The sequence below is a fragment of the Balaenoptera musculus genome, chromosome 16, assembly GCF_009873245.2.
Source record: "Balaenoptera musculus isolate JJ_BM4_2016_0621 chromosome 16, mBalMus1.pri.v3, whole genome shotgun sequence".
NCBI classification, from domain to species: domain Eukaryota; kingdom Metazoa; phylum Chordata; class Mammalia; order Artiodactyla; family Balaenopteridae; genus Balaenoptera; species Balaenoptera musculus.
The window spans coordinates 55426925-55450346 of record NC_045800.1 but is presented as its reverse complement, the minus strand read 5'-3'; the positions used below and the strand labels follow the sequence as shown (position 1 = coordinate 55450346).

Genomic DNA, 23422 nt, shown 5'->3' with positions numbered 1-23422 from the left:
TGTGAATCAATTCTTCCTGTCTCTGAAAAGGTGTTCTCTCAACTGCCTTTTATAAAACAGTGTGGAGACTTAACATATGAGGAGTAAATGAATGAGTGGAAGAACCATGTGGGTCAAACTAGACCCTGACTTAAGAATCTGTGAAGTCAGGCAACATCCCAGTAGCCAGTGCTCCAGGCCTCCACTCACCACGCTCTGCCCAATGGCCAGCATTTTGGGGTGAAAGAGGATGTGGGATGGGGGGTCAGAGGCTGGCAATTCTGAATTTGTTGCTAAAGTGTGTCGGTGCTAAAGATTCCCCCTCCCTATGCCAAAAAACCGTGAAAAAATAACTGCTCAAAAACTCGCTGAGGACTGAAAGGGGACTGTCCTCGGCTACAGGACTTCCAGATCCCAGCAGGGCAGTCGAGAGCCTCCTTTTGCTCCAGAAGGCGCCCCTGACAATGAATCAGGAGTCTAGGGTCACCACTCGTGAAGGACTGAAAGCAGCTGGAGCTGTGAGAACCAGGGACCGCATGCGAACGGGTCCCGAGAGCCGCATAGGGTTGGACGCGCGCTCCGAGCTGGCGACAGCGCCACAGCCGGGCTGGCACTGAGCCACGGCGGGGGGCGGGGCGGGTCACGTGGGAGTGGCGCGCGGGGAGACGCAGGCGCGAACCTGCGCAGGCGCTGGGGCCACCCCTGGGACCCCTGGGGCCGGGGAGTGTGTTCCGTCCGCCAGCCACCGGGCGTCGGGCGCGAGAGGAGGCGGGCGGCAGGGGAACGCGAGCGGTAAGTGCGGCGCGCAGGGCTCTGCGGGGCACGTGACGTCCGCGAAGGCAGGTGAGGAAACTGAGGCAGGGAGGGGCGAACGAGGCAGGTCGGCGCGCGCGGGTTGGCCGGATGCGGGGCTGGTCAGGTCCGCCCCACGATCGGCTTCGGAGCCCGCGGGAAGCTGCTTCAGAGCCGGCAGGGCGCGGCCACACCTGCGGGTCTCGAGGCGGCCCCCACCTCCCTCGGAGGACGACGCCCCTCCCGCCCCTGAGCCCCGCGCTCCGCGGAAAAACCCAGCGTTTGCGGTCAGAAAACCCGGGGCCGGGACCCGGCGCTGATCTGACCGGCCGAGAAACCCCCCTCTTCCCCGCCCCCAGGCTTTGAGAGAGGCTGATGGCACCGGCCTGCCTGGATTGTTGGGACAAAGAACTGAGAAAGGGGCTTTGTCCTGGCGCGTCTGTTCTGCGGGGCCGAGCCCGGGATGGGCCTGCGGGGTTGCCTCTGGGTGGCGGGCCGACCAGCTGGCGATGTGCGATGTGCGGGTGGAGGCCAAGAGCCTGGTCATCTTGGGCCCTGTGCCTGCTTAGGGTCCTGTGTTTTATGGCGCCGCGATTTCTCGCTTTTTTCATCATCTCAGGGGCACCTGTTTTGCCTCCCTTACCCAAAGGTTACAACCCCTGGCAACTTTGAAAAGAGCTCAGCTGTACGTTTTAATACACTGTGCTGAAGTCTGGGAGTGAAAAGTCAAGGCACTTGACTGATGATCGGACAGTCTCTCCTCGAGGTTGTTGCAGGGATCGGAGCTAAAGCAGTTGGAGAAGATGTTTAAGGCCCAGCCTGGCCAGGGCCGTGGGGAGGCAGCACCTCCGGGGGGCCAGAAGCCGGCTTGGGGTCCAATCCCAGCTGACTCTGGGCCTCTTTTCCTTACCACACGAGGCTCTTTCCACAACCCAATTCTCTAACCGTCAAGTTTAGTTTTTGTTTTTTTGTTTTTTTTAATGTATTTTCCTTTGAACTTGTCAGGTGGTTAAAAACAGAAAATAATTACTTGGGATTTATTTAGCAAAGCATTGTCCGGGAGCCAGCTTGTATAGTCTCCGATGCTTTTGCTCCAGCCCAGTCCTGGAGATCCGAAACCCTGTCTCCTTGGAACATACCCGGTCATCAGAAACCCTCCATCTCATGTACAAACAACATTTTAGGGGCAATCATTGACTAATCTAGAAATGAGTAAGAATTACACCTCACATATGTCACTCTTCGTAAGGCAGCTTACAAAGCACCATGTATACATTTAATCCTTTGATTCTTACAACTCTGTCTAAGATTACATTTTGTAATTTGGGAATCATTCCTGTTTTACTGATACAAAAACAGTGCCTTGTCCAGGTTCTTACAGCTTGTAGGAATTTGAATTAGGTTTGAGCTATTCTTGGTGTGGCCATTCCTGTATTGCTGTTCTTTATAAGGGCATGCCATTTATTTGCGATCTTATGCGTTGTTCCTGAGGGGTATGAAGACATTTCTTATTTTGTCTTATCTGCTTCTGTCACTTAAATGGTGCTTGGAAAGTCTGGTGAGGACTGGAATTCTGAGGCTCAAAGCCCCAGGCTCTATTAGTATCCCAGAAATAAGGCAGCTCTCCTGCCAGCTGGGTACTTGCCTTTTTGTGAAATGTCGAGCAGAGACACTCCAAACCTCCTTCTGCTGAGGCGTGTGTGGCAAGAACTGTCTGGAGACACTGTGCGGGAACCAGCTCACCCCTGAGCCCAGTGGCCTCTGACACAGGGAGATTACAACTGGGCAGGGCCATTTGCCTTCTCTGGTTCTGGCAGGCTGCAAAAGGGCAGCATGGAGTATGCATTGTGGAGTGGCAGTTAGACCACAGGGGCCTGAGAAAAGCCAGGGTTCCCTCCAGATCCAGGACTTCCGCCCAGGAGGCAGGCCTGCAGTGACACAGCTGAAGAAGTTGTTCAGTGTTTTGTGTCTGTTCTGCTTCAGATCTCCTGCCCTCATAGGAGAATGAGTGAATCTGAGCCCTGCAAAGAAGAGAAAGATAATGCTGCCTTACAGTTTGTTCCTCATTGATCTTATATAGTCTTCCCAACAACCCTTCAAAGTGCCCTTTTTTAAAGAAGACACAGGTTCAGAGGGACGAGGTGACCTCTCATAATCAAAGAGTGAGAACCCAGGATTTTTGTCCTGAATCCCAGTTTCTTTTGTGGTATCTCCCTTGCCTTCCACCCACACTCCTGAGCCCAGACAGGAGGCTGTGCAAGCAAGGGGCAGAATAGCCAGGTATTTTGCGTGGGGCTCTGTAGCCTCAGGATAGCTGATCAGAGGAAAAGACCTCTTCCAGCCCTCATATTCCTCACACTGGCAGTGACTCAATGTTTCCCAGTCCTCTTGTTCTACATTCAGCATCTGCTCAGAACTTTCTGAATCTGGCATTTAAGAGCTAAGCAGTCACCCCAAGGAGCAAAGCAGGAAGTCAGAGACCGAGGCAAGTAGGTGAGAGCTCCTTGCAACTGGCTAGTTCCATGGTGCTTGACAACAAGGGTGGGTGGGAATGTATGTCCTACTGCTCGTGGGGCCCTGGGTGCCCTTGTCACCAGGCTGCTAAATTGCCATTTTCAAGGCTGTCTATCCAGAATTGACAGGACCTTGTTACTCTGGGGAGGAGAGGTATGGAGTGGCTTCTCAGCTGAGAATGGGCAACGTGACCCTTAAGAAAACATTTGGCTTTGAATTATAAACTGCTCACAAAGCACTGGGCTTGGAAAAGATTAGCGCTCTCTCCAGCCACCCGATTTCCCAGGCTCTGTTCAGGAGCAGTTTTGCTTTCAACCTTCTTCAGGCCAGTGAGCAGACTTGAAGACCTGCAGGCCCTCTTCCTGAGCTCTGATCCCACACTGTTTCAGCCTATGTGGGAGTGTCCAATGCAGGATAAATAGCTATGGACTGGGAGTTGGGAGACCTGAGTCCCGGCACAGCCACTAACCAGTCCTCCCCGCAAGTGACCTGAGGCTAGCTGGTCCCATCTCTGGGCCTTAGTTTTTTCTTTTGCTCAGTGAAGGAGGGTCTGAACTAGAGCTCTGAAGGAACAGAGGAGAGCAAAGAAAAGAAGATGAAGCATCCTTTCCAGCCTCGTTCACTGAGGGCTTGAGACAAGGAAGCCCATGTACACTCCTAGTTTCTTTTGTCTCCCTCAGGACCCCTTTCTTCCTTCTGCCCTGTGTCTGCCTCAAGCCAGCTCATTCTGAGGAGGGAGGATTCCCTGGGTCGGGCTTGGCTGGGCAGGTGTACCCTTAATGTTTGGAATATGATGCTGTCTCTACTTGTTTCAGGCATGAATTAACCCACCCAGTGCTGATACTTTGTTTTAGTAAGACTTTATCAGTTCCTGCCCAGAGGCAGCTCCTTGAACAGGTAGAATGAGGCCTGGGGAAGCAGAGGGTGAGACTGTACACACCCAGCAGGAGAGCAGTAGTGGCAGGTGTCCCCGTGGCTTTCTGGCTGTCAGAACCCTGGAGTTGCAATCATGCAGTACTTCAGAGTCTTTGGATGTCAGAACTGAGATGAACTTGTAGATTTTCTAGTTCCCTCCTCTGTACAGGTGAGGAGACCCAGGCCCAGAGTGTCTTCATAGCTTGTGTCAGATCACCCTGCCAATGAGCGGTGGAGGTAGGACCCAACCTAAGGTCACCTAAGCCCCAGGCTTGAGTGTTTCTTTAAGGTCAAACCAGCTGCAAATTAGTTCCAGCTCTGCCTCACTGCGGAGTTTAAAGAGTAAAATTCAGATCATTTCATTCAGAGATTTAATGCCTACTAGTTGCCAAGATTTGTCTTAAATGCTGAATTTGCAGGAATGAATAAGACAACAGCCCCTGCCCTCAGATTGCTCCACCATATTGTGTAGACAGACACGTAAATAACTAAATTCACTAAGTCCATCTGCTTGTGCATTGTGCAAAGGTATGTGTGTGTTTGCACATACATGCCTGCTATCTAACCAGAGGTGAGGGAGCAGTCAGTTGTCGGGGCTTTCAGGAAAGGCTCCGGAGAGAAAGTGTTACATGTGCTTGGGCCTTTCTCTAGTTGGCATGGGCGGGGAGGGCATTCTGGGTAACGGAAACAACACGAGCAGCAGTGCAGAGGCCTAACAAAACATGTCATAGTCCTTGCACATTGAGTGATCTGACGAGGGTGCTGAAGTGGGCAGGGGTGAGGCTGGAATGGTGGCCTGAAGCTGAGCTGTCAAGGGCCCTGGCGGCGGGCGGGCTGAGAGGTTTGTAGCTAGCGAGGGTCTGAACGCAAGGGAAGGATGTGATCAGGCCGGGGGAGTGTGACAATCGCTCTGGCTACAGCACGGAGAATAGGCTGAAGAGGACCTGGCTGGAGCCAGCCGAGCTCAGTTCTGTAGTTACTGAGATAGGCCAGGTACAGAGTAATAGGGGCTTTGCCGTGGACAGCAGCAGTGAGGCTGAGAAGAGGATGGGTAGCGAACCCGTGTCATAGGATGGTCGGAACTTCCTGACTGATTTCCTGTGGGCGATGAGGGAGAACAAAGAGTAAAATGCAACTCGCAGTTTCTGGCTTGAGCAGTTGGCTCCATGCTTGTGTCATTCACTGAGCTAGGGAAAAAGAACTCCGGAAGAGAAACTGACTCAGCTTTGGTCATGACGCAACAGAGACAACCTATAGAACCCCCAAGTGGAAACTTTTGAGTCCGGAGCAGCACTTGGAACCTGGAAGTCACTACCAAGGTGGTGGGTGAAGTGCTGGCCGTAGGTGAGGTCACTGAGGCAGGGAGTGTGGGTTGAGAGGAGTCTTGAAGTGGCAGGAAGAGAAGGGAAGGCAGAGGGAGGTGAAGAATAGACAGCAGGTTAAGGGGCCCCAGTGGTGTGGGGTGGAGGACAGGGGAAGGGAGCAGGCTGCGCGAGTGTTACCAAGTCCAAACTCATACTGCTCGCCTCACGACGTGCCAGTAAATCGGGAGAGGAGGTGTTGGGGCAAGGAATAGCGACTTTATTTGGAAAGCCAGCAGACCGAGAAGACGATGGACTCGTGTCCCAAAGAACCATCTTACCCGAGTTAGAAATTCAAGCTGGTTTTATACTGAAAGGGGAGGCAGGTGGCTGGTGGTTGCATACTTCTTGGTGCAGGAATCCTTTGTCCTTGGAGCTGTCCGTGTAGGTCTGGTCACAGGGTTCCTATAAACCTCCAACAAGACAATTGTTATTTTTTGTTCTGCTACTTTTTAAAGGTCAAAGCCTCAAGAATGGGCTATCATGTATATTTCAGGCGCTAGGAAACATCCTTTTACAAAGGTGCAGAGCCAGCATGACTAAGCGCAGGCCACAGAGCACAAGGGTTAGAGCTAAAGGAATAGATCCACTAGGGAGTCAGGCTTGTTTGTCTGTTACACAAGCGGCCAGGGAGAAAGGGACATCTTCCTTTGATTTCAGTTAGTGTGACCCCTGGGCTGCAGTTAAGGGCCACATTAAGGGCTTCACTTCATTAGCCTGCCCCAGAAAGCAGAGAGGGAGTCTGTTGGCACTTGATAAATGTTATAATCTGCGTGACTGCAAATGACTCAACATTTGCTCAACGTTTTGAAGGGCTAGGTGGTCTTGGCAGCTGTCCATATTGATGTTTTCTGGAGATTGACTATCAGCAGCTGAAGGAGCCCCAGGGTTTCTGGGTGGCCTGGTCCTGCCAATGGAGTGAGCTTAGGGCCATAGGCGGGACTCCAGAGCCCCACCTCCAGCCCTCCCCGGCTGCCTGCTCCCAGTGGGTCAGCAGAAGCCAGGGTGTGCGCACTGCGGATGGTGAGTGCCTGGTGCCTGAGGTTGGGGATGAGGGACCATGTGTCGGGGAGGGGAGGTGCCTTGTGAAGCTCTGGGCAGCAGGGAAGAAACACTCTGGAAATTGAAATGGGGGTGGGGTGGGGTAGAGTCGTGATGAGGAACCGAGAATGTGCAGCCTCCAAAGTGAGCTGTTTTTGATAGAATCCCACGATGTCACTGGGTGCTTTAGAATCTTTGCCATTCACCCCATCCAACCCCCTCATTTTGGAGTTGAGGAAAATGAGGCTGAGGGAGGGATCAAGCCTGGGCCTAGGGAGCCCAGCCAGGTCTCCTGCCCCGAGACGCTTATCCCAGACCAGCGCTGCCACTCTGAGCCACCCCAGCTGTTGTTTCTTTGTGGTCTTATCACGCTTCACGTTCTTCTGTGGGAGAGACCAGATCAGATAAGTGCCACAGTGGGGAACCGAATACTGTGGCTGTGTCAGGTGGCGGCTGGCTCTTCTGTAAACAGCCTTGCTATTATCTTTCAGAGAAACTGACCCTTTCCTTAACAGAAGGGGATAGAGAGGGGAGGAAAGAGAAGGGACATCTGTCACACAGTACATTTCCTTTAGAGTAAACATGGTTTGGCTGTATGTGATGATTGAAAAAAAAATAGGTTGCTCATTTAAAATTCTCTTTAAGACAAAAGGGATCATGCCCTTTGACCTCCAGAAACCCACCACTGAACGTGTGGGGAGGCCTGTGTAGTAGAAAGACTACAGGCTTTGGGGTCCTAGTGATCTGGGTCCAGGATGTAGCACTGTCCTGCTGGCTCTGTGACACTGGAAAAGGTACTGAACTTCTCTGAACTTCAGCGTTGTCAGCTGCATAACAGGATACTATCTGCATCATACGACTGTGTGAAATTAAGGCACGCATTTCGGGTGGCGCTAAGTAAGTGCTCGTTTACTGGCCTCTCTCTCTCTCCAGTTAGTAGCCTTAGAGGCCCGTGTGAAAATGCGTTGTTCCGTGTGGATGTTAAGCTTCCTGCTACCTCCAGTCCTTTTTTGTGGGTGGGAATAGCTGTGATGCAGGATTCAGAGCCAGCGGGTTGCATGGCACATGCTCCAAAGACATGCTGGGATGGGAATTGCTTTGCAGCTCCGGGGGGCCTGGCTGAGAGGCCGGATCTATACACTCTCTAGGTGTTTCCGGAAGTCAGGTTTCCCTGCTTCCCACCGGCAGAAGAGGCAACTGCTAGAGGCCCGCTGGGAGTCTATGTTCATGGAGAGGCCAGCCTCTCACCTCTGGTGCTGATAATACTCTCACATCTTAGTGCTGCGGGGCCTGAGGTCCCGGGCCAAGCTTCCCAAAGGGGTGACTCTGTGCTTATGCTTTCCGGATCACAGCTGGAGGCGGGGTGGGGTGCTAAACAGTGCTCCTGGGGCTTCTGAAGCCCACATCTTGTGCTCCGGCTTGTGAACTTGAGGTAGGGTGTCGGGCGCCTTTGGGACGTTCACCCCAGCCAGCCCGCTGTTTCCCAGGCTTATTGAGCCCAAGCCTGGCCTAGCTGTTCCATCCTGCTCTCTGAATCCTATGCCTGCTCCAAAGCCACTTCCTTCTGGGTGCTTCTACGGCTGCCCAGACCAGACGTAACTGGTTCTCACCCCTGCACTGCCTTAGCCCCGTGTTCATACCTTTCCACTTGAATTTCTGTTATCTGTGTACTAGGCCTGTATCTCCTTGAGGACTGTTTATCATTTAGTTTTATGTCATCCCAAACTGCCATTTATTAAACAGGTCAGTGCTGAATAAATGTTTGGAAATAAATGTTGAGTCTGTTTGAGTCTGATTCCCTTGTGCTCGCGAGCAAACAGGCTCGATGACTGTTGATGGGCAGTGGGGAGCCGGAGTCTGTTTGCCTCCAAAAACAGCCAGTGGTGTGTTAGAAGGGTGTGGAGCTGACTGGAAGGGTCCCTGGACTTCCTGCAACGCTCTGATGTGTCCCAGGAATTGAAGTGAGTCCTTTTGGAGGGTAGGTGTAAGCTGGCCTTTGCGAACTGATGCAGAAATGTTAGCAAATCTGTGATCAGAGACCGTGCCATGTGGGCCTTAATCATATACACATGTCAGCAGTCCAGGGAGGTTTTGGAAGTGCGTCAAGGTACAGAAATTGTTCCAGGCTCTGGGGAATCTCCTGTTTACAGCAGGCAGGTGAGAGCTGTGGTTTTCCTCCTGATTGTTCTGTGAACTATAATGCAGTAATGTGTAACTTTGACACATAAAAGAACTGGAAGCTGGCCTGTGGAACGTTCTTTCCTGCTTCACCCAAGCACTTTGGTCCTCCATAAGTTATCATTTTCATCACTCAATCCTACTGAATTCATTTCGGCACACATTTATGGAGAGCCCACTGTGGACCACAAACAGGCCCTGTGCTGGGGGAATTCAGAGATAAACTGAGGAAGAGTCAAAAGAGAGAAAACTTGAAAACAGGTCCAAATCAGAAGGATCGTGGTGTGATTTGGACACAGGTGGGGGTGAATAATCCCCTCTTGGGGGGCGTGGGTAGGCAGAGCATCCAAGAAGACCCCTGGAAGAGGCGTCTGAGTCGCGCAGAATAGAGCGAATGAGGAAGGACACTCCGGGCAGAGGCGTGGAGTTGTGCCCTGGTTTTTGACTCTCGTTGTCTCCGCGGCTGCCCTCACACAGTGAGCTGAGGGAACAGAAGCTGGCCCTTGAGGAAGGCCCAGCTCTCCAAGGCCAGCCTGCCCTCACGGCTGTACTTTGTTCTGTGGCTTATGGCCAACCAACCACAAAACCTGAATTCTTTGTCCCAAGACAATGCTTCTGAAACTTTCATGTGCCTGTGAATTGCCTGCCGTGTCTGATGGAAATGCAGGTTATGATTTCTTAGTTCTGAGGTAGGGCTGGAAATTCTGCAGTTCTCCACGATGCCAATGCTGCCAGCGTACGAGAGCACATTTTGAGGTTATAAGAGACTCTTCTCTCCCAGCTCACCTCCTCCCCCAACACACACAGAGTCCCCTTCTTTTTCCTCTCCCCTAGTGTACAGATGCCAAAGTCCTCTTTCTTAAAGGCTATTTTCATTTGGTCATTCCCAGTACACACTCCACACCCCCTGTCTGAAAGTTCTCTTTTATTTCTGAACTCAAGTCTGAACTTCCCGGGCTGGCCTTAACACTAGTCTGGCCTACCCTTTTCTTCCCAAAGTTATCCCCACCAAGTTACTCCCAACCCTACCTCATGGCAGTGGATCCCTCACAGCCCCCTCCCTTGGCAGTGACATGCGGATATCTGGGCCTTTGCTTAATCCTTTTTTAAAATTTATTTATTTTATTTATTTATTTTTGGCTGTATTGGATCTCCGTTGCTGCGCACGGGCTTTCTCTAGTTGCAGCGAGAGGGGGCTACTCTTTGTTGCGGTGCGCGGGCTTCTTATTGCGGTGGCTTCTCTCGTTGTGGAGCACGGGCTCTAGGCACACGAGCTTCAGTAGTTGTGGCACGCGGGCTCAGTAGTTGTGGCTCGTGGGCTCTAGAGCGCAGTCTCAGTAGTTGTGGTGCACAGGCTTAGTTGCTCCGCAGCATGTGGGATCTTCCCAGACCAGGGCTTGAACCCGTGTCCCCTGCATTGGCAGGCGGATTCTTAACCACTGCGCCACCATGGAAGCCCTGCTTAATCCTTTGGAGAGGTCCTCTCCTGAGTCAAGTCCTGCAGGGGAGAATTAAGCCTTTGGTTCGGTGGGATGAGGTCAGGTGGGCCACACACACACATACACATAGACACACACCCCAGGTCGGTACCCAGTGATCCGAGCACATAGAATCGTGCAGGTACTTAGGGAGGAAGGCTCCGGCGTAAGTCAGATCCTAGGATGGCGAGAGGGCCAGATGGAAAGATAGGTATTGTAAGTGGTTGTCAAGAAAAGAAGGCTGGGTGGGGTACTTGCTGCGGTTACAGGGGTGGGCTGCTTCCAGGAGCTCCCACTCAGAAGCACAAGGCTTCCCAACTAGAGGAAGCCTTGGCGAGGCCCCCAGGCATGAGCTGGGGAGGAGGCCGGATGCTATAGGACCTGCCTGGACCTCCATTTCAACTACAGAGCCCCCTGCCCAATGCAGACTGTTGCCCAGTCCTCTGAAGCAGACACCCCAGCACCGTGCTCTTTCGTACATGTTGCCTACTCTCTCAGTCTCTCTACCTGTTCACTGGACAGACATCTGTATAATTCTGTTCACAGGGGAAAAATGTCAGACTAATAGTGGCCATCTCTATTAAACTGTATAATTTAATAGGTGGTAGATGTTGAGAGGATATTTGCTTTCTTGTCAACTGTGGTTTTATGTATTGCTTCTTTTTTGGTTTTTTGTTTTGTTTTCACCGTGAGCCTGTTTTATTTGTATAATGAGTAGAAAATAAAGGTATTCTCAGTTGGAGAAATGTACTGAGATTGCCTGCCTACTTCGAGTGAGGCCCTGCTGGGCACTGTCTGGGGGCTGGATGAATAGGACCTGGTCTCTGCGTCTGAGGGATTCACAGCGAGGAGGAAGGGTAGGGTTACAACAGGGTGATTGGTCTCTAAGTAATCTAATCACACAGAGAGGCTGCTCCCTCCCCAGGGAAGTGGGAGCTGCCACTCCTGGGCTGTGAAGGAAGAGAGCAGACATGGATGAGGAGGGCAGTGACACAGCCTGGAGGAGCGCCACCAAGCTGGGAGGCCACAGCCTTGAGCAAAGGGAGAGGGGGCAGCAGGAGAGGCTGTCGCCTCCGTCAGTGGCTGCTGACCCGCTAGTGAGCTCCCTGGTCGGGAACCGCCACGTGTGTGTTGTATTCCCAGGCTCCTGTAGCGGCAGGTGGGCAGGCGCTCAGTTGGCAGCCCTTGTCCAGTCCCATCTCTGACACTGCTGCGCCTCCTCCCTTTGCCTCTGGCCCCCTGGTTGGCTGCCCAGCCAGAGCCTTGTCCGGGAGATCAGATTCCGGCTGTCCTGTGGGAGCAGTAACGTCTTCTTCCTTTCTCTCAATCCCCAGAAATGTCTTTCCTCCAGGATCCAAGTTTCTTCACCATGGGAATGTGGTCCATTGGTGCGGGGGCCATAGGGGCTGCTGCCTTGGCACTAATCCTGGCCAACACAGACGTATTTCTGGCCAAGCCCCAGAAAGCAACGCTGGAGTATCTGGAGGATGTAGACCTGAAAACACTGGAGAAGGGTAAGCAGTGACCCCACTGGTGTCAGTACTTTTCCAAGATGCTGGGATGCAGGCTTACTTAGTTTTTTTCTCTCTAAAGTAGTTCTTTTTTTTTTTTTTAATTGAAAAGGCAATATAACATTAGGAAAAATTTAGTTAACACTTTAAGAATTACTGATAATTCCATTACCCTAACACAATAATCTTTTTATTTTCACACATTTTTTCCCAGGTGTACACGTAATAATATGTAGTTATGATCTTGGTGTACTTGTACATTGATCTTTTACATTTTAGCTTTTTCTTTTTTTTAAGACATAAAATCTATTTCTTTTTTTTTTTTAACATCGTTATTGGAGTATAACCGCTGTACAATGGTGTGTTAGTTTCTGCTGTATAACAAAGTGAATCAGCTATACGTACACATATATCCCCATATCCCCTTCCTCTTGCGTCTCCCTCCCACCCTCCCTATCCCACCCCTCTAGGGGGTCACAAAGCACCGAGCTGATCTCCCTGTGCTATGTGGCTGCTTCCCACTAGCTAGCTATTTTACATTTGGTAGTGTGTATATGTCCATGCCACTCTCTCACTTTGTCCCAGCTTACCCTTCCCCCTCCCCATGTCCTCAACCATTCTCTACATCTGCGTCTTTATTCCTGTCCTGCCGCTAGGTTTTTCAGAACCTTTTTTTTTTTAGATTCCATATATATGTGTTAGCATGTGGTATTTGTTTTTCTCTTTCGGACTTGCTTCACTCTGTATGACAGACTCTAGGTCCATCTACCCCACTACAAATAACTCAGTTTCGTTTCTTTTTATGGCTGAGTATTCGTTTTTTCTTATCAAAAGCATTTTTCATTTTCTCATGTTGTCTCTCTAAATATAATAATAATCGTTCCATAATATTTAGTAAAATTGTACCACTGTTTACTCAACCAAACCTTCCAGAGTGTGTTCTGAGGAATTCCAGGCTCCTGGATCTTCAAAAACAGGAGCTCCTGAGTCTAATAAATTTGAGAAACACTATGTCCAACTGCATGTTCCTGGTTCTCAGCACAGGGGTTTGCTTACTGAAATGAGGTGCCTGGATCGTTACTGGTACAAGCATGGGCAGCCTCGCCTGTGGTGCAGCTGCAGCACCCGGGGAAGCACAGGGCCACACCTTTAGAATGGACCTGCCTGTCTGCCTCTTCCTGGGGAGCCCACTGGTGTCCCTGCTGGACGGCTGAGAGCCGCACGTGGTGACTCTGCTGCCTCTCTGTGCTCTCGGCGTTGGATCTGAAGCCCAGGGGATTTTGGTCATGCCGATAGTGTGGGTGCAGTGGGCATGAGAGTTTGGTGCAGTTTGGGGCTCACTGACTAGGAGGTCTCCAGGTTGGCCCCTCAAAGGGAGGCGATCGCGTCTGTTCAGTAAGTGAGGAAGCCTGTCAAGGGAAGGCAGGAACCGTGACTGCAGATTTATGATGTAGGTCACCCCTCAGTAAGGGACTAAGAAGCCCTGCAGAGAGAGTCCTATTTAGCTATGTTCGACCCAGAGTTTCCCAGTGTCATTTGATTTCAATCCCCTCCCACCTTCTTTTTTTCCTATATAACATCCCACAGGGACACGGATTCCTCTGAGAAATGTTAAAATAATAAGGGATAGTACTTGTTGAGCCCTCACTAACTCTGTATTACCTGGAGAGCACTTTTATATCCATCTTTTAATACTCCCTGTGGCCCAAAGTGGAGCTGCTAGGCATCTGCATTTACAAATGGGGAAATGGAGGTTCAGGGAGGAGATATAGCCTGCCCCGGGTCACACCTAGATGCGGACTCAGTGTGACTGGAGCCGGGCTTGAGCTACACTACTCTGCTACCCAAAGAATTTCCCTGTTGGACATCTTCTACCCTCTCCTACGGATAACGTTGCAGTTAACATATTTAGGTTAAATTTTTTTTTGTTTTTAATTTCTTTTGACCTAATTTCTTTGAATACTTTTTTAATAGTTGGGGTTTTCTTGGCCAAAGCGCAAGATCTCGTTCAAGTTTTGGCCATGGATCTGCCCTAAAGGATTGTTACAAGGTCCATTGAGACCAGCAAAGGAATATGCTATTTTTCCAGAAATGTACCAGTTTGGGATGTTCAAGTTCACAACTAGATTTTTATGGGGGAGGGGCCTTCTGGTTATATAGTAGGACCCTTACACTGGATTCATTTTCCTTGGAAAGATGAATATTCCTTGTCCGTGTTTCCTGTTTGCTTTTTCCCACATGTGAAATACTTTTGCAGGTCCTCTGTTTGGCCTGGTGCTGTTTATGAGGTGCTTAGAGGTTGGGGCCAGGCTGAGAGGAAATGATACTGAATTCCCTTTTCTTCTCCTCAGAACCAATGACTTTTAAAGCAAAGGCGCTCTGGGAAAATAATGGAGCTGTGATTATGGCTGTGCGGAGGCCAGGCTGTTTCCTCTGTCGAGAGGTGAGTGCATTTGAGGATCTGTTTGGAGGAAGGGATCCTAGCAAGTGGGGACCGGGGCATTTCCAGCCAGGACCAACAGTGGCCCATTATGTTATTTACTCTAGGTTTGTTTTGTTTTGTTTTTTGCCTAATTCTCTGTTTCTGTTCATTTAACAGCTCACCATATTCTAGGGTTAGCCACATATTTGACTTTCCTTTGGCATTCCAAGGCCTTTCACTCTTGTAGTATGTGTCCTGGACCAGGTCCAATTGCATGTTCCTGGTTCTCAGCACAGGGGTTTACTTACTGAAATGAGGTGCCTGGATCGTTACTGGTACAGGCATGGGCAGCCTCGCCTGTGGTGCAGCTACAGCACCCGGGGAAGCACAGGGCCACACCTTTAGAATGGACCTGCCTGTCTGCCTCTTCCTGGGGAGCCCACTGGTGTCCCTGCTGGACGGCTGAGAGCCGCACATGGTGACTCTGCTGCCTCTCTGTGCTCTCGGCGTTGGATCTGAAGCCCAGGGGATTTTGGTCATGCCGATAGTGTGGGTGCAGTGGGCATGAGAGTTTGGTGCAGTTTGGGGCTCACTGACTAGGAGGTCTCCAGGTTGGCCCCTCAAAGGGAGGCCATCGTGTCTGTTCAGTAAGTGAGGAAGCTTGTCAAGGGAAGGCAGGGTCCAGCCTTGTCACTTTACACATAGGTAAACTGAGGACAAGAGTGGTTTGTTGACCTATCCATGGTCATACAGTCAGTGACAGAAGACCCAGGTTCTGAGGTTCACGGCTTTGTCTGGGGGAGAACTGGGAACGACAGTACTCCAGCTCTTGAGAAAACTTTGCTTTCCAGGTCATGGCCTTGGTCCTGCCCGAGTTGCCATCCTCCTTCCCCTGGCTGTCCTCTCTCATCCTGAGGCATTTCCTTTCAGCCTTGCAGAGCTCTCCCCTTCTTGTGTGGTTGCGCTGGCTGAGAATCTGCCTACTTTACATTATAGCACTATTGTACTATACATTCAGGGCACTTTCTGCCGGTACCTCGTTGGTTCCCCACTGCATCCCTGGAAAATACAGATTGTTGTTGTTATTCTCATTTTACAGAGGAGGAAATTGAGGTACAGAGGTAGTGACAATGTCATACTGCTGTAGGGGGTGTATTAATTTCCTATTGCTGCTGTAACACATGATCACATACTCAGTGGCTTTAAATAACACAGATTCATTTTCTTACAGTTCTAAAGGTCAGAATTCTGAAATGGGTCTCACTGAGCTAAAATAAAGGTATCAGCAGGGCTGTAATTCTTCTGGAGGCTCCAGGGGATAAATAATTTGTGTCTTTTCCAGCTTCTAGAGGCCATCTGCATTCCTTGGTTCATGCCCCCTTCTTCCATTTTTAAAGCCAGCAATAGCTGGCCAAGTCTTTCTTACATTGTGTCACTATGACACGGACTCTTCTGCTTTCCTCTCCCACATTTAAGGACCTTAGTGATTCCACATTGGGACCACCCAGATAAAACAGGATAATCTCCTTTAAGATCACCTGATTAGCAATCTAAATTTCGTCTGCTGCCTTAATTCCCCCTTCCCATGTAACAAAACATATTCACGGGTTCCTGGGATTAGGATGTGGACATCCATCCTTAGAAGGTATTATTCTGCCTACCACAGGAGGTGACATTTAAACTCAGGGCTTTTGAGTCCAATCTCTGATGCCTCCAAATACCAACATGGAAGCCTGTTGTGACTTGATTTCTCAAGGCCAGCTAAACCCCAAGGTTCCAGGAGCAACTGCTCTAATTACAACCTGTTTTTCTGGGCTCTGGTCTGTACCCTGGTAGAGCATTTTATGGAAACTTATGTTTCTAAAAGGATGGTTGGATGGCAGGCAAAGTTATTTTGAGGGGGGAGGCATGTGACTCAGTTTCCACTTCACACTTTTTCTGAGTAAAGCCCAGGGAAAGTGAGTAAAACCTTTACTCTCACACACAGGTGGTCTTTGACCACATCAGACCTGTAGTCCTCTCTGCTCTTGGGCAGAGTTTGCCACTCACTGAACCTCTTGACAAATGCATTGTAATGAATTCTGCTTCATTAGCTATCCTTTTGTTGTTGTTGTTCTAGAAAATAAATGACAAATTAAATGCAGTTGCCACCATATAGCAATGTATTGGAGGCAAGTAGGCTGCTTCTGAAAGGATTTCCTGCTGTTTCTTTAATTCTGACACCAAATGTGAAAAAGGAGTTTGTTCTTAACATCGAAGCTCTACCCTGATGTGTGAGTTTCATCTTTCCATCTAGCCCGCAGTTCCTGAGAATCAGCGATGTCCATACTTACCAGCTCAGCTGCGGGCTCCCCACTGTCCACCTTCACCTGGAATCTTTCCTCCTGGTACCTAGTACCTTCTGCATATCCAGCCATGTGCTAGGCACTGAGGGATACAAGAAATGGAAGGCAGTTTCTGACTCTGAGACACATTTGGGAACTTAAGGGACAAAGCTAAACTTAGTGGGACCCAGTGGACTCAGTACAGAAAAAGTCGCCAAGCAGGAAAGATTGGATATACACAGAGAATCAGGCCTTCACTCCAGGCTGGGCTAGCCAGGGAGAACTTTTTAGAACAGGGATCCTTTTCTAGAGGGTAGGATTTGAGCTGGAGAAAGAAGGAAGGTTATTGCAATGAGAGGGGGCCAGCTGAGCAGAGGTGTGGAGGCAGCTATTCACATGGCCTGCATGGAGATCGACTGCTAGGCCCTTGTGCCAGTTTGCTCTAGAGCAGTGGAGGGGCTGGGAGATTAGGGAGAGAAGCACTGTGGCTAGGAGTGGAGGACTGAGTTTGGGTGCAAGCTCTGACTTATCGGATGCTCCCCAGGCCATGGTTAGGACACCCATAACAGGAACCCAGCCTCTCCTTCCCTCCACGGAGAGGACAGGAACCTGGGCTGAGGAGGGAACCTGATACTCTATCCTGAGGCCTCGTCTCCAGCTGGGACAGTCTTTTGCTGGTCTACACAGGCCTTAATTGTTCTTGGCATTTTGTCGCCTTTGTTCTTCTGCATTCGGTGCCAGCCACGCTCTGGGCCTGTAGGAAAGAGGGTGTTGGTTGGCTGCAGAGCCTCGAGAGTTCGTGCCCCTGACCTTTCCTGTCTTCTGCAGGAGGCTGCAGACCTGTCCTCCCTGAAGCCCAAGTTGGACGAGCTGGGCATCCCCCTGTACGCAGTGGTAAAGGAGCAGGTCAAGACTGAAGTGAAGGACTTCCAGCCTTATTTCAAAGGAGAAATCTTCCTGGATGAAAAGGTACGTGTGCCGTGAGCCTGTCGGACACAGACCGCTGGGGATTGCCCTCGTGCGTGGAGAGTTCGGTGGCCCAAAGCATGTCTGGACAGGAGTTGGAGTCGGCCTCCCTTTCAGCTGCCCCCAGCCCTCTGAGCAGAGCATGAGTGAAAAAAAACCTAAGAGCTGTCCTTCAGTTATTACTTGAGCCCTTCCTGACTTGTGACCCGGGAATGGGAGCCTTGCAAATAGCTGAAAGCTCCACTGGTTTCCCCTGCGCTGCAGGGGGGTGCCCAGCACAAGCCCCTGTCCCTTAATTCACTGCAGCCATAGTTCTGTCCCCTCTACTAACCTCTACAGAATGTAGGACTGTTATCACTCTGTCAGGCCCAAGAACCCTGTACGTCCGTAGCAAGAGATGAGAGTCAGGGTGGCAGGCTGCAGGGTTCTGCTTAGCTCGGGCAGTTGCGAGCGCTCCTGGGTGGCAGCTGTGCGTGTCGGGTGGGGGAGGACCGGAACCAGCAGCCTTTGGGTCTTTGTCTGAAAGCAGATGCCCTGCTGGGAACTATCCTCCCCGGGGAGGGCAGGCATATGGGCTACTCACACGGGGTCTGTCTCCCTCGCTCCTACAGAAGAAGTTCTATGGTCCCGAAAGGCGCAAGATGATGTTCATGGGATTTGTCCGTCTGGGTGTCTGGTACAACTTCTTCCGGGCCCGGAGCGGAGGCTTTTCCGGAAACCTGGAAGGCGAGGGCTTCATCCTTGGGGGAGTTTTTGTGGTGGGACCAGGAAAGCAGGTAAATTCCTAGTGTGTTCACTCGTGGGTCTGTGAGCATGAGACCCCGATGTGTCGGGTGGGAGGGTGGCTTTCCCTACTCGGAGTCTCCCAGCCTTCCTTCCAGAAAGCCAGGGAGCACGAAGAAGGGGAAGGGAGGGAAATGATCGTTTATTGCACGCCTGCTCTCTCGGCCCCTCACACATGACCCCCTCCCTCGTCACAGTAACATCACGACACAGTCTGAGTCCTGCAGGTAAATAACTTGTGAGGGAGCGAGTGACCGCACCAAGGAGGACAGCTCCTCAGTGGCACTTCAGGAGCCTGGACCCGGGTTTCCTGATGTCACATTCTGTTTTCTGCACTAGAACAAAAGCAGAGTCTTTATTCTGTGAAGAATTTACTCCCTTGCAGGGTTCCCTGTCATCGAGGATGGACAGTAAAGTGAAGAGGAGAGAAGGAAGGAAAGAGACCTCGTTGGGGGAGCAGCAGGGAGCTGTGGTGGGCGGTGCTTTCCCTGCAGGGGTCCTGGTGGCCTGGCTGTCTCCGGAGGGGCAGCAGACTTCTCTGCACACTCTATTTCAGGCCCTGGCTGTGGGGATCCAGAGTCAGCACGGGGGCTTAAGGGAAGGTGTGGAGAGATGAGGGAGGTCTCTGTGGGCTCAGGAGGCGGGTGGGTGGATGCTCCACGTCAGACTCGGGGCAGTGCCAGCAGAGGCCGGGTGGGCACAGAGAAGGGACAGGCTCAAGGGCCTGGCAGGAAGACCCCGTGGTCTGATTTCTAGGCTCGTCTCGCCAACTTTGGGCATGACATTAACCTTTGAGCTTGTCTGTAAAAAGACAGGGTTGGAATTCCCTGGCGGTCCAGTGGTTAGGACTCGGCGCTTCCACTGCAGGGGGCACGGGTTCGATCCCTGCTCGGGGAACTAAGATCCCAAAAGCCGCATGGTGCGGCCAAAAAAAAAAAAAAAAGAAGACAGGGTTGGTCTGCATGGTGGAACTCACTACTGACAACGATAACTGCATACTTTCCCCAGCTGGGGAGGAAAGCTGGTGGGACTAGAAAGCCTTCAATTTTAAGCTGTATTTCGAATCTCTTCCTTTTAAACCTTGGTATCTGCAGTTGCTTGTCTGTGTGAGAATCTAGCATGAATTGGTGTCTGATATAACATAAACCTGTTTGCTAACTTTCTGGTGATGTATCAAAATGTCTTAGAGATAATGGCTGCCAGTGAGTGCCTGCCTTGTGCCAGGTGCTCATATACATGATCTCATGTCTTCTCTGCCACCAATCTGGTATGGTCGGTATTTTTATTCCCATCTACATGTAAGGAAATGGGCCTGTGAAATAACTCAGCCAAAGATAAGCAGCTAGTATGTGGTGCAAAGGAAATGAAACTCAGGAACTCCGATCTGTCCTGCTCCAGAGACCCTGCCCTTCCCTTGCCCATAGCCCCTCTTTGGAGGTGGTTCCCAAAGACCCCTTCCAGGTACCCTTGCACTTGGGCAGGCCACTTCCTCAGGATCCCTCAGCCTCTTCCCACTCCGGGCCCCTGGGATTCCTTCCCCTTCCTATCTCTGCCTTTCCTCAGCCCCCGGGGAAGGGCTTGGCTCACCTGCCAGCCTCCTCTTGCCTGGCAGTGACTCACCTGGTGCTCACGGGCTGCCCAAGCCTGGCTGGCTCGCTCCCTGGGTGTTGTTTGACTTTGTTGGTGCTCCCCGGAGCTCCTGCCTTCTTCCTTCGTGGCGGAAGGTTGACCAGGCTGGCCTGGCCTCAGGGCTTACCTCCGTGTTTCTTGACAGAGTTTTTGCAGTCCCACTGTGCCAGATGCCACTCAGTAGAGATTTCCTTTGTAATAATAATCTTTAAAGCATACTTACCTTTAAAGAAGCAGTGTGTTTTCAACATAGGAAATTTGAAAACGGAGAAGGTGGGGAGAGCCATTCTATAAGCTCAGCTACCAGGGACAACCTCTTTGGACAGAGCTGAGCTGACAGGCCTTTTGTGGTTTTAGAAAGCGGTAACTTACTAAACTAGATGTTCTTTTTTCATTTAACAGCATGTCATGAGCATTTCCCCATGTCATCATATGTTCTTCCTCAGTGTTTTTAATGTCTGCAAACCGCTCTAATGAGCAAGTAAATATAGTTTCCTGATCTGCTTCCGTGTAGTCACCACAGCGTGGTGGCACTTTTTTTTTTTAAAGTCTTTATGAATAATGGTACAAAGAACATGTTTATAAATGTTTATTTTTTAAATTCAATTTGAATTTAATTTGTCACCTCTCAAAGAACCCTTTAACAAGGATTCCTTGATGCTGATCTCAAACACATTTTATCTTTTTTACAACTGTAGGGTATTTTGGGGTGTAGTATGTCTTAGTGCATTTTGCTTCACGGTATCAGAAGTGAGTGGCCTCCAGTTTTGTAGGAAAACTAAAGATAGCGTCTCCCTTTTCAGGTGTTCACTTAGTGCCTGTCAAGGTCTGACCTCTGAGCTCTACTTCCACAACTTCAGGCTTTTCTGTGCAAGCTCATTCTGTTCTTTCTGCCTGGAATGTTCTTTTACGTACATCTCTACCTGTAGACATGCTTTATCACCTGTGAAGCCTTCTTTGATCGCCCTGTTATATTAATCACTCCTGACTTCCTGCTCCCGAAGTGCTGCTTGTACGGTCCAAATATTGCGAGGGAGCCTCCCCTGATCTACCTTCCCCAAAAGACTGAACTCTTCAAGGGCAGAGCCGGGACCGATTCAGATCTCTGTTCCTTGCTGCCCAAGCAAGGGCCTTGATGGACAGCTGGCGCTTAGTGTCTGTCTCATGAATGAATGACTCAGAGTGAGGACTGATGTACCCTCTTGTTTCCTTTCAGGGCATTCTTCTGGAGCACCGAGAAAAAGAATTTGGAGACAAAGTAAACCTAGTTTCTGTTCTGGAAGCTGCTAGGAAGATCAAACCACAGACTTCAGCCTCAGAGAAAAAATGATTGTGTGAAACTGCCCAACTCAGGGATAACTAGGGCTCTCACCTGTGTTCATGGGATGTGTTGTGTTTCCACTGCTGTCCCTAAGGAGTTAGAAACCCATTTATGCCATATTCTCAGTATAGACAATTAACATATTTTAATATTGTACTCTGTTTAGGCCTAATAAGGCAAAATAACCCCCAAACAAGACTGATAAAAATCTAAAAAGCTAATTAATAAGGCTTATTTCAGCTAAAACCTGGAAAATCTGAGGCTTAAAGTTGACTGCTACACCTCATTACAAACATACATGGTGTTTGAGTGCTGTTATTCGAAATGATTTTTATTTTCGTGTCTTTAAAAAATCTAAGAAAAGTTGGTGATTGACTTGAAGATTAAGGGTATAAGGTTTTGGCTTGTGTTTTCAATGAATGATTCATGCTAATGATTCATTCATGTTAGTGATTTTGCTGTCTTTCCTAGAGGAATGACTTGGCATTTAAAATTGGTAGCTGCTTTCCTATTGATGGTTTTCTAGCCTAATTTGGTGACTGAGGAGGAAGAAGGACAGAGAAGATGAAATGCAACTTAGTTCATTGGTTTGTTATGATTTATTATATTATTTTAAAGTAATACTCGTATAAAAGAACTGATGTGCTTTGGATGGCTTGATAAAGGTAAACTATAAAGTGAAATCTATTTTTTCATTGTCTTCCATTCTAATCTTGGAGATTTGATTTCCTAGAAGAAATGATCAATAAAATTAGGCTCTAATAAAATTAGGCATCAGAAATTGCCCATATATACAAATGTTTCTGACAAAACTAACAATAAAAATATTTACCATAATAACGGCTGAATTTATTAAATCAGTGGTGCCAAAGACACTGAACATGAAAAATCAGTATTCTGCATGTGTATGGGGTAGGGTCGGGGGAGGAGTTCCTCTAGTTCTAATGATCTAAGAGGTTTCCAAATGCCCAGAAAAGTTCATCCTGTCATTCATGTTAGTGATTTTGCTGTCTTTCCTAGAGGAATGACTTGGCATTTAAAATTGGTAGCTGCTTTCCTATTGATGGTTTTCTAGCCTAATTTGGTGACTGAGGAGGAAAAAGGACAGAGAAGATGAAATGTAACTTAGTTCATTGGTTTGTTGTCTTTGAAATTTTGTCATGTGAGTAAGTATGAGGTCAGCAAGAGCCTGAAGGGAGCTCTGCCCTAGGGAGTCTTCTCAAGGCACCAAATTGGCCCAGGAGTAGGAAGGCGGGGATGGGAGTCCAGAGAAGAGGAGTACAGTGGTCCCCTCATATGTATATGTTCCAAGACTCCCTGTGGATGCCTGAAACCATGGAAGGTATTGAACACTATGCATACTGTGTTTTTTCCTATACATACATACCTATTATTTTAATTTATAAATTAGACACAATAAGAGATTAACAATAATTAATAATAAAATAGAACAATTACTATACTGTGATAAAAGTTACGTGACTGTGGTCTCTTTCAAAACATCATACTTATCCTTCTTCTTGTGATGATGTGAGATGATTACGTGCTGAGATGAAGCGAGGTGAATGACGTAGGCATTGTGATGTAGGGTTAGACTACTACTGACCTTTTGACACTAAGTCAGAGGGAGGATTGTCTGCTTCAGGTGATCCTGGATTACTGAGCCATGACAATGTCAGTGGCTGGATGTCAGCAGCAGATGATGTTGATGGCTGGGGATCCCAGGCAGGACAGAGTGGGACAGCATGAGATTTTATCATGCTACTCAGAATGGTGTGTGACTTAAAACTTATAAATTGTTTTTTTCTGGAATTTTCCATGTAATGTTTTCAGAGGGCAGTTGACTGTGGGAAACTGAAAGGGTGGAAAGCAAAACCACAGATAAGGGGAAACTATTGTATTTACCCAAGGAACCAAAGCAGCCAGGAGGAGGGGAGTCAGTGTTTATCCAGGAAAGCAAGGATGAAGACTGAGGTTGGAGGTAAAGCTGGGAAGGCAGGCGTGTCGACACTGAGTGTACAGTAAGTAGGGGCAGCTAGTTCAGGACTAAGACCAGGACTGGGTCTGACATCATGTGGTGGCGGCTATATGGTATGTGCAGGGGCCCCTGAAGCACTGGGCTTCTGCAGATGTTGAGGCAGCGCTTTTTAGTACTTGAAGAGGGTCAGTACAGTGACTCAGCCCCCAGTAGCTGTGATCTCTGGGACT

The 23422-nt window shown here is 49.5% G+C and overlaps 1 protein-coding gene across 5 annotated transcripts; it reads left to right on the top strand.

Annotated features, from left to right (window-relative positions):
* The first annotated feature begins 631 nt into the window (after positions 1–631).
* PRXL2A (peroxiredoxin like 2A) lies at positions 632–22187 on the top strand. Of its 5 annotated transcripts, none has more exons than XM_036828848.1 (6): positions 632–771; positions 11610–11772; positions 14121–14212; positions 17344–17484; positions 18093–18257; positions 21110–22187. In XM_036828848.1, exons 2-6 carry the CDS (start codon positions 11628–11630, stop codon positions 21221–21223), a joined length of 657 nt encoding a protein of 218 aa, XP_036684743.1. In that variant the 5' UTR covers positions 632–771; positions 11610–11627; the 3' UTR covers positions 21224–22187. The 5 variants fall into 5 exon arrangements, with proteins under 5 accessions (XP_036684743.1, XP_036684739.1, XP_036684740.1 ...); XM_036828844.1 differs by having other exon boundaries at positions 640–771; positions 11593–11772; positions 21110–22186; XM_036828845.1 differs by having other exon boundaries at positions 656–822; positions 11593–11772; positions 21110–21595.
* The last annotated feature ends 1235 nt before the right edge of the window (positions 22188–23422 follow it).